This window comes from Hipposideros armiger, unplaced genomic scaffold (assembly GCF_001890085.2).
Source record: "Hipposideros armiger isolate ML-2016 unplaced genomic scaffold, ASM189008v1 scaffold_369, whole genome shotgun sequence".
NCBI lineage: Eukaryota > Metazoa > Chordata > Mammalia > Chiroptera > Hipposideridae > Hipposideros > Hipposideros armiger.
Genome location: NW_017731719.1, coordinates 1648343 through 1659514, shown reverse-complemented (window position 1 = coordinate 1659514; position 11172 = coordinate 1648343). Strand labels below are relative to the sequence as shown.

At 43.3% G+C, this 11172-nt stretch overlaps 1 protein-coding gene across 2 annotated transcripts in view; it reads left to right on the top strand.

Annotated features, from left to right (window-relative positions):
• The first annotated feature begins 200 nt into the window (after window positions 1-200).
• CD83 (CD83 molecule) overlaps window positions 201-11172 on the top strand; it is a 17478-nt gene continuing 6506 nt past the window's right edge. Inside the window, exons 1-2 of one of the 2 annotated variants that reach the window (XM_019662177.1) lie at window positions 201-406; window positions 508-623. In XM_019662177.1, the coding sequence (XP_019517722.1) occupies window positions 370-406; window positions 508-623 (153 nt within the window). In that variant the 5' untranslated portion in view covers window positions 201-369. The remainder of the gene's footprint in view (window positions 407-507; window positions 624-11172) is intronic. The other variant, XM_019662176.1, reaches the window with a different exon arrangement.

Genomic DNA, 11172 nt, shown 5'->3' with positions numbered 1-11172 from the left:
ATAGCCTCGGCGGGCATGGCTCCTGGCTCTGCTATGCGGGTCAGTGGAACCGTGTCACGCGTGCGAGCGCGGTTTGCAAAGCCCCAAGCGCCGGGCGTTACGCGGGGATGGTTGTCGCTGCTGCCAGGCAGCGGCGACGCTAGCTTGGGGGCGCCCGGGAGGGTGCGCGGGGGCGGGGACGCGCGCGGGGCGGGCGCCGCGGGCGGGGGAAGGGGACGCCCCAGTGGCGGCCGGTGCTGGGAGGGCTCGCCGCCTGCTTCCGCCGCCGGGGGGGTTTCCCCTGGGCCGGCGCCCGGGGAAGTCCCTGTACCCGCGGGTACAAGAGCGCGGCGCGGCCCCAGCGCGCCACAGGCCAGTAGCCCCCCAGCCATGTCGCGCGGCCTCCAGCTCCTGCTCCTGAGCTGCGGTAGGTACCGAGACTGCCTGTCGGCCTCCCTCCCCGCCGCCACCACCGCCCCGCGACACCCCCCTTCCTCGCTCGCTCACGCAGCTGTCTCCCTCTTGTAGCCTGCAGCCTGACGCCCGCAGCGCGGGAAATGAAGGTGGCTTGTTCAGAGAACGTGGACTTGCCTTGTACCGCCCTCCGGGACCCGCAGGTCCCCTACTCTGTCTCCTGGGCCAAGGTAAGCTCGGCGATGCCCGCGGGCTGGGGTTTGGTCGGATCAATTGGAGGCGGCGGGAAACACCTCCCTTAGGTGTCGACCTCATGTGGCTGGGAGTCGGGGCGTTTCCTGCCGCTGAACTCCAAGTGCTCAGTCTCCCGTCACGCCTCCCGCACCCTCGCCCCAACCCTATGCGCATCCAGGTACACGGCAGATTTAGACCTCAATCCTCTCCTGCCCCTAAAGGTGGCCCGTGGTGAATGACCCATATAAGACGTTTTAAAAGGGCAGAGAACCTCCTTGGGTTAATTCTGGGAGGCCACCTGTGGTTGTGGCCGGCAGGCCAGATAGAAAGCAGCTAGGGCAGATTTGGACATTAGAAAGGAGGATTTCTGATTTTTGGTGTTTCGTAACTGTGATATCCGTCAGTTTGGGGACTGGGCAATTTGAAAGGAAGAACTGAGAGATAGAGGCAATTTAGACTTGTTTCACAGGTGGTGGTTATCTGTCAGTCATCCCCTTTCTGGGATACCCTTGGCTTCCTCCTGTACCCCTGCTGCTCAGTCCTCTGGCAGCCTTGAGAGGTCCAGAAAGGAGGCAGTCGATGAGGCAGCATGAGTGGTGTCCACGCATGTGTGAACAAGCATCATTGACCCTACTGTGAGAAGACTGAGTAGCGCTTTGTTTAAGGTTTTCAGATTCTAAGATTGTGGCTCTGGTGGCATGGCAAAGCTAGCCGCCACTGTTTGCTGTCACGGGTCCTTTGCGCACCCACCCCCTTTAATGAGGTTACTGCTACAACAGCACCTCCAGTTTAAGTCAAATGAGTATGCTATCCCAGCCTTATTCTGTGGCTCTCACGGATATTCCTTCTTCCTTTGGAGCAAATCTCTGTGTTTGTAGCTTTCCGCTAATGCAGCCTTCTAGTCTGCCTGCCATAAAAGATGCTGTAAGACTCAGCACATGTATCTGGCTATTTAACAAGATAACATAAGACAATTGGGGTGTGTGTGTGTGTGTGTGTGTGTGTGTGTGTGTGTGTGTGTCCTCTCCTAACCAGACTGTGCTGCACCACCCTGCTTTTGTGTATTCTGAATGGCACCCACGGTTTGCCCTGTTAGTTGTGAAATGCTCAGTGAGTTGTGCCCTTGGTGAGCTATGCACAGTGGCAATGGTGCTGCGGCCTTGGGGCATGGTATTGTGTATGAAGTAAATTTGTTATTATTCCTACTTTATTTCCACCTTTTTTACTGTGGGATAATAGAACACACAGCATTTCCAAAATTGTTCTCATTGTAAACACAATAGTATTTAAACAAAAATATTGTAAAACAATGTTATTTGAGTGCTAACCACCTGCCAAGTGCTGAAGTAACAGCCTGCATACATTAGCTGTTTCAATCCTTCCAATGGATCTTCCAAGAAATCAGTACTATTGTTATTCCTACTTTACAGATGAGGAAACTGAGCCATAGGGAGTGAGATAATCTGCTCATTTATACAACTGGCTAAATGGTGGAGTTGGGATTTGAACCAAGCAGTCTGATTCCTCAGCCTGAGTTCTTAGAGGTCTTTCTTGATATTTGTTTTCTCCCTTAATTACTACTTAAGGTAAAGAAAGTGAAAGTGTCCTTGGACTAGCCAGGCAGGGACTCGGTTATCCTAAAGAAAAGGGAAAACGTGAAACCACTGTTCCTTTCAGAGAGTAATTTTAAAAAGAAAACAATATTAATACCTCTAGAGGAGTAATTAAAAAGTACTCATGAAACAAGTAGATGAAATTTCAGGCTGTAAAGTTCAAACAGTTGTCAAGTTAAATCTTCTTGCACAAGGTTACTTTGAATGATATAGTAAACCATAGCAATTAACCTTCGGCTTCTCCTTGCATGTCAGCTGATGATGTAACTCTATAATATATGTGCTTGTTTATTGAACATGGTTCTTACATGATTTACCTTGAAGTTCTCTCAAACCTCTGTTAAAAAAGAAAAAAGACAACAGTCTCTTGGCATTCTTTTTTTTTTTTCCCCTGTTGGTTCATGGAATAGAGTCATTGAAAAATCATACCATAGTTGTTATTTTTTAAGAAGTAAACTGATTGATAATGGTGGATAGGAGAGCTATGCTATGCCAATAAACGAATCAGATACCTTGAAAATGGTATGCATTGTTGCTTCAAATACTTTTAAACGGTTCTCAGCATATTCTGTAGGTATTTGTTATTTTCCAACCCAGTAATTATACTTTTGCATCGATTGTGTTTATATAACAAAAATGGATAGAATGTTCTGGAAATAAGGCCAGTGGTGAAATACTGAAATACTTCATTTTACAGAGGATTAAGTATCTTATCATTTGTCCCCCACATGCACACATACAACTTTCTTATAAAGTGTTTCAGTGAAGCAGAGAGATGGCTATAAAGTGAGGAATTTAAACCTGGTGACCGCAGCCAACCTAGCTCATATCACCTCCCTGTATCATCACAGTGTGGTTTGTAAAACCTCTTTGGACAGTCATGGGTTGCTGGGCAAGTAAAGCAGAGAGTCCCTTAGTGTGGGTTTCATTGTCTGCCAGATTGAATCACATTCTTGCAGGCCTTCTGCACATCACAATTACGGTTGTAATGACTCACTATTTAAAATTCCATTTACCACTTGGTTCCCCAGCATCACAGAGCATCCTGCCATTGTCCAGTTCACACTGATGGCTTGTGATTAACAAAAGGACCCACGTAAACCATGTGTTTCTTATCATATGCTTTTTACTGAAAGACTCAAAGCTGATGGTGTCCAATTAGTGTTTGTAACATTAGGGTTAGTCGGGAGGAAACAGTGTCCATTTTAGTCTCTCTGTTTTAAAGGTACAGTAAGGGGGGGACTGGAGGGGGCTTAATATAGACATGCCCGGGGCGGGGGAAGTCAAGGTGGAGCCAGGAGTGAGTAGAGATAGCCCAATTCTTGTTAACCCAACTTTACTTTTCTGTGAACTGATGTCCTCCTCTCTGGGATCCAACAATGGGCCTTTCTTTCATCCCTTCCTATAGTGTACATTTCAGTACAGATAGAGTGATTGAGAAGAAATAAAAAGTGACTACAGTATACCCATTACATTTAGCTTTTAAAGTTGTGAATAGATTGTGGTTGTTTGGGGAGGTATTTTGAGAAAATATGCAAATAGGCTTTAGTCCAGCACTCTTCTTCCATTGACTGTGACCTTGGGTTAGATTCTAGTGTAAGAGAACATAGCACAACCCTGAGTCTGCCTGGAGTAAGAACACCCAATAAGGGGCTACATCTGTTCATACTGAACATCGTTGGCTTCACACTCTCTTTAATGAAGCTGCACCAGGTTTGGAGGGAGAAAATGGCACTGGATGGAGTGTTTGGGCATGGTTGATGTTTGCAACTAATAATAAGATGTGGTTATTTTTCAGGAAGATGTAGTACCATCTTTTATCATGCTAGGACCTGACAACCTATGTTAATGCATAATGAAAGAGGATATATAGTTCATCTCTGGATGATACTGCGGGGGTGAGGACAGAGATGCATCACAAGACAAGTGCTCTTTTAAGATGATTTCCAAAGAAGGGAGAAAGCGGAAGTAAGACTATGATTTCAGAGACGAGATCAGACTTGACATTTATAATAGAAGAGCCCAGCTGTGGCAAATCACAGGCTAGCCTGTAGACTAAGGGATCTGTGGGAGAGCAGGCTAATGGCTTCCATGAGACTACTTTACCACACAGATATTTCTTGTCCTTGATTCTTTATGAGGCTGTCTTCCATGTACATTGCTAATCTCCTATCCAGCAGAGTTATATTTGCTGACTCTACCATTTTGTGTGATAATGCACCACAAAGCAAGGGGACATTGAGGAGAGCAGAGTGCCTTAGGAGGGGCTAGAGTTGATGGATTGTCTGGGTAGATGTAATCTGTGCAGCCACAGACCCTGATGGACCCATGAAGGAGACCATGTGTGTCACTCACTTCCTTGATTTTAGAATGCCATCTGTTGTAAGAGAGATTTAAGAATGTATTTTTAGGGGGAAAAGGAAACATTTGTACATTAAATACAGAAGCACTAAAACCTTGAAGGGAGAAAACAATGTATGTAATTAGCATCAAAGAAAAGTCAGACTGTCCCCATTGGCACCTCTACTACTTGACCTGGTTGAATCACTTTTATGGGGTCCACTTCAGGTCAAACTATGAAAGACATAAAGTTGGTTTTCAGATGTCTCTTATGTTTACACTTTCATTATTTAATAAGTAATTCCAAGTCCCAAATATGTGCCAAGTCCTGGGCCAGGCATTGGTCATCCCAAGATCAACACAGACCTTTCGCCAGAGGACCATCTTGAGCAAAGGCAAGGAAACAGGAATCCGTAAGCATTTTGGGGGACCCATGGGTAACAGTGACCTAGAGGGAGAATTACGTATACAGCAGAGCGCTTTATCCTTTCCGCAGTTTTCAAGCTAAGAGGATGACATAGTGAAAAACCTATCAAAACAAAAGCATATTTTTCATGGTGAAGGACAGAATATGATTCATCTGAGAAGATGAGTCTTCTTTACAGGGAAACTTCTATCAGGTTAAAGCAATAAGACTGGAACACATGCATGGGCTGTACCTTCCCTTCCCTCTTGGTCACCACCCATCCCATCCATGTGGTTCTACAGAAGAGCCGGCAAGGCAGAATGTGGCTGCCTCGGAGAGGGCAATGCAAGTCTCAGCCAGATGAGAAGCGTGGGTCACTGAGGTTTTTGGACAATGATGAGACAGTTGCTAATATCTTTCAGCTTGGAAGAGGGTAGGGAGGAAGAAGGCAGCAGAGGGTTAAATAGAAAAAAACCAAACACTTGTTTTCCATGAATAGAAGGGGGAACCTGGATCACATGAGGACTGGATTTTCTTAGTTCTGCACTAGCTATATCACTACACAGAGAAGAGGAAGTTACAAGAAGGTCTTTGTGACGTAAGGGAAGGTTTTATGTAGGGTAGGGCTAAAAACAGACTCACTTACCTAAAATTTAGTTCCTCTATCTACAATAAAACTGTTTCCATGATCCCTTCCTGGCTACTCTTATGATGACGCCCAGATTTTCTACCAACAGTCCTTAGCTCAAACCAGACCTAGATTAAAGTACTTCCCCAAGATTCCTTTACACCCCTAAGCATATTTGTGATTTTTGTGTTTGCACTGGAGTATGCGTGGGTAAAATTTCTGTGTGTGTCGTGTAGTGCTGGTATTTTCCTAGAGCACCAGCTAGTCTACTGAATGTTCTTATACCAATTCTCCAAGAGAAGATAGATTCCAAAAGAGCTGGTAGTGGTCTAGGATTATGGGTCCCGCTCGGAAAACTTAGGGGGAAATAAGGATGCTAGTTACCATAAACAATTCATAATTCCCTTGCACCAGACTCACTGGGTCAATTCTGGGGAGCAAAGATTCTGAGTCAAATCAGGCCCTGGTGTCTCATTCCCTGAGGAGTGGGAGGCATGTGAGCCCGAGGGACAAAGCAGGACTGGCCAAGGGGCTGGGGCCACATGGAGATAGCCCCCATGTACCACATTTATTTATGGGATGGTTCATGGTATCCCTATCAGTTAGAACTCTTTCATTTGTGAAGGATCGTAATTTGATCAAAACTAGCTTAAATAAAAGGGAATAAGTATATTGGTTTATATATTTGAAATGGAAAAAATCATACTATTGTTTGCATTTCACTAATGGCTGATGTGGATTGAATTGTGTCCCACAAAAAGATATGTCTCAGTTCTCATCCCTGATATTTGTGAATGTGACCTTATTCGGAAATAGGGTTTTTGCAGATGTAATCAAGTTGAAGTGAGGTCATACTTGATTAGGAGGGTCCTAATCCAATGATCAGTGTCCTCAAAAGAAGAGAAAACAGAGACATAGACACAGACACACAGGGAGAACAGCAAGTGAAGTTGGAAGCAGAGATTGGAGTCATGTGTCTACAAACCAAGGAACGCCAAGGATTTCCAGTGACACCATAAGCGAGCAGTGAGGCATGAAACAGATTATCCCCTACAGCCCTCAGAGAGAGCAGGACCCTGCCCAATACCTTGATTTTGGACTTTTGGCCTCCCAAACTGTGATAGAATAAATTTCTGTTGTTTTAAGTCCCTCAGTTTGTGGTATTTGGTTATGGCAGCCCTCAAAAACAAATCCAGCTAGATTTAGAGGTTTTATGAGTATCCTCAGGGCTTGATGTCTTTCTATCTCTCAACTCTTCCTTCCTTCATGCTGGCTTTATTACCAGCCTCCACATGGCAGTAAGATGGTAGCTGATAACTGCAGGCTTGCATACCATCCCAGGATCAAAGGAAAAGATTTAGCCTGTCGTCTGATATCTCAACAAACCTCTGATTATACTTAAGTGGTTTTGATTGAGTCATGTGTCCATTAGAACCAGTTGATCTGGTCACAGAGGTCTGGCTTGAGTTAAGTGTGCCTCCTCTAGGACTAGATGTAGGGCCCTGTGAAGGTCATGAACTCAGCTGTAAGAATGCCCCCTGGCAGATCCAGCAGGACCCACAAGATGCTAACAGAAGAAGGATGGTTGGCACGAACAATGAGTGGTCTACCATTACCTTCAAAGAGTTTGACACATTATGATAGTGCTTTAGAAAATTCAAAATGCTGGGCTATGGGCTATTTTAGAGACATTGTGAGTAGAAAAATAATTCCTCCCTAGAGCAGACACTGGGGATTCTAGAAAACTTTGCCAGAGAGGAGACTGGAGGTATCAGCAGTAAATGAATGGATGACTAAATGAATGGATAGAGTAGAAAGCTATCAGATAAAACACTTTCTATTACTGATGTGATCAATTATAAAGCACTTTTATGTGTTTTCTCATTTGATTCGTCAAATAACCCCATGAGGTAAGTAAGATAGTTCCAGTTGAGAAAATGAGACTCAGAGGTGAAGTGATTTACCAAAGACGACCCAGCTAACTGATGAGAAGTTGGGGCTTGACTTCAGATCTTTTGATTACAAGCCCAGTGCCTGTGCAACTTTCTCATTGTTTCTCAAGTTCACTCATTCATTCAGCAAATACTTTTTAAATATTTCCTATATGCAAAGAACTATTTAGAATGCCAAATGCAACAACCTTGGTTATGAAAAGAAAAGAGAGTATTAACATTTTTAGGGCTTTCTGTATGGTTGACACTATGCTATATGTCCCCCTCCATCACCCTGGGTATCTTCACACCAACATTTGAGATATATTGGGTTGTCGGAAAAGTCATGACGTATTTTTCTATGTTTTTTGTTGCAAAAATGCATCATGACTTTTCCGACAGCCCAATAATTGTGGGCTAGCCCCCCATCTCTGTGGAGCAGAGGAAGCCCGAGAGCTGTTCAGGCAGTTGGCCTAGAGCAGAACTAGTCGTGGTGAGGCTAGGATTTGGTTCCAGGTGGAAAATCTGTGTTCTTAATTTTATTGCCTCTGCCATATTCTTGACTCTGTTAACAGCCATAAATCCAAGTCTGTCTGCTAGACCCAGTAAATTTCAAAGTGGAAAATCATTTTTTCCAATAAAACTACACTTAGAAAAAAACGATGTTAATGTGCCTACATTCTACCCTCATTATGACATCAACCTCCAAGCCAAACTGTTTTGCACATTATAAAGAGCTGTTTTTATGATGAATGACGATTATATTGACACTTTAATTGAGTTAGAAACCCAAGGTACATGAATGTTAGTGCACGAGAAATGCAATAAAAAAAAAGCTGTTCAATGTGATTGGAATATATCAGATTAATTTGATACCACCTTCAAATACTTCAAATCCATACCTTTAAATATATTTAATCAAATTGTTTAATTAAATATTTACATATACCAGGGGTGCCAAAAAATGTATACAAGTGGATACTTTGGTCAACGTTGCTCAGGCAGTAGTTCACCGTAATCAGGAGTGTCTGGATGCTGATGGTAACCACTTTGAGCACCTCTTGTAATTGCAGAAGTCAAATGTGACTTATATTCATCTTTTGTTATCAGTATATATTGAGTATTACAATTTTGACAGTTTTCTTTTCTTAAAATATGTATACATTTTTTTGGCACCCTCTGTGTGTGTGTGTGTGTGTGTGTGTGTGTGTATACATTGCCCCTTGAAAAAAATCTTTTTTAGTTTCCTATCACATTCTTAACAGATCTCATGTATGATAAATTTGGATTCCAAGTCTATGATCAAAATTGTTTCTGTGCCATAGGAATGGAACTGTTGCCCTTTTATATTGAAATATGCTAATCTAGGAGGTTAGCATATATTTGAATACAATTATGTAAACTTGAAAAAAAAAAAACTTTCCACAATAGGGTTTGTGACTGAAATATTGGTTCAGTTCCAGCCATATTTAATTATTTATTTGATTTCTTTCATTTTCATTCAAATTTGTCCATCATTAAAAAAAACAAAAACTTAATTCCCATGCCCTTAAAATTAGTACTTTGATTGATTTAGCATTCAGCAAATTAAAGAGAGTTTATTTTAACTTAGGGCTTGTGATTTCCTTAAGGTCAAATTGCCATTTTAGAGAAAGAATGTGGTATTTAAATTATTTAGTCAAACTGGAGGCCTTGAGACAAGTCAAAATCCACAGGCTTTCTGAAAATGAGATGTCCTATATTTCTCCCTCCTTCTAAATCAATCAGAAAGATAGAATCGTCAGCATAACAGTTAATGCAGGGCGTGTGGATTTTTAAAGCATAATTGGGATGAATGTTTTGAGGAAATAATTTGCCCAAATCGTGTTGTGGTTTAACGCACTACAATATTAGCGTTCTAAAGCATGCATTAAATTGTGCCTGTCAATTATGCTTGGCTGTGAATGAATCCAAGGGTTCCTTTTGTTACAAATTGCTATTTCCTAAAATGCTTTTGCAGAGAGGCAGTGAAACACTTTTAGATTTGGAATGTTCAAAGAGCCGTTCTTGCCAGTGGTTGATTTTGCGCCAGCTGAAATGTTTACAAGAACTCATAAGGACAAGCAAAATTGAGGATGGCCCCTTGCTCCTACTTTATTTTCCTCCCACAGAAGTGCTCCTTTGGTCCCTGAACAGGACTGCTTGTGCCGCAGTGAACTTACCTGATCCTGCGCTGTGATGGTGGCTTGGCCACAGAGCCTAAGATACTCATTTGAACTTTTGCATAAAATGTCTCTTGGTACTGCTAGTGCCCCACTCCCATTCTCGGCATGCAATATTAACTTAAAAACTACAACTATTTTTGCAGCTGTAGGCAAATCCCAGATTCCCCAGGTAGAGTCACATGAGAAGGTATTTAAAATAACAAAAAGAAGGGGGACTACGCAGAGTCTGTACCTACAGCTTGAAGCAGGTGGAGGGTTATGAAGTATTTCCAGGAAGTTGTGTGAATTTGCAGGTTACTTTTGCTGTAGTGAGTTATCAGACAAAGAGGGCTGTTTAATACTGTGGCAAGACTTCCCAGGTTAAGCCAATAGTTTTCCTATTTCTCTGGGTCTTTCAAGAAGGCTGAGGAATGGGACATTGGAAGATGACTCCATAAAAGTTGAAATACTTTGCTATGAGTCCATCGATGGCTGTGGTGGCGCAGGACCTCAAAATTCTGCAGGCCACTTTGGGGTTCTCCGTTATGCCGTTCACCTGCTTCTTTCTGTCCTCATGACCGCACCCTGCCTTTGTTTTGCCATGTGAACATAACTAGAGGGCCACTGGAGGTTTTACTAGTCGACCATGGAACTCTGACCATCAAGTAAACTACTTTTCGTTGTTGTTACCGCTGATTTTCAAAATGAAGGTGACCGCCAGCCAGTTCTGATCATGGGCGCATATTCGCTTTGGAGGTTCCCAGCAGCCAGTGTGATAATGGGGCCCTCTCTATGTAAATAAGCACGATGGTGTATGTCTCCACCAGCTTCAGAGGGCTTCAGAGGAGTTTTGATCGTGTCGTTGACTTTCAGACAGGCCTTTCTGAGATGAGGGAGAGGTCGCTGGATGGGAGAGGAGTCTCCCAAGGGGAAACTCAGAGGTAGATCATCTCAAAATGATGGTTGCAGCTGAGTTTCCATCTCTTCAGATGCAGGGGTTTCTAGTGAACAGTTCCAGGGAAATCTATTAGAAAGAAATCTGAGTTGAACACATTTGGAGGTTCATTTAGAAAAGACATCAACTTGGAGACTGCAGAGACTTAGTTAAGTTGATTAGTTCATACTGGCCTTGGAGGTGGGGGTGGGGGTGGGGAATCTTCGAACGGGTTGGCCCTGGACGGTCCCGGGTGCTTGGCCCATCTAAAGCCCTGGTAGGAGGGAGCACCTCCGTAGGCATTGGGGAGGGCACAGTGGCGAGCACATGATGAGGCTTAGTTTGTGGTTTAATTAGTCTTGGAAAGGGAAAAATTGGACTACCTTAGGCGTGTTCTAGAATTCGTTGTTAAATGTCTTTAGTTTTTTTCTAAGGTTCCTTGCCACAGCCTTTTTTTTTTTTTTTACTTTATTTTTGAATACCTAAAGACCCTAGTGTGTGTGTAGATCA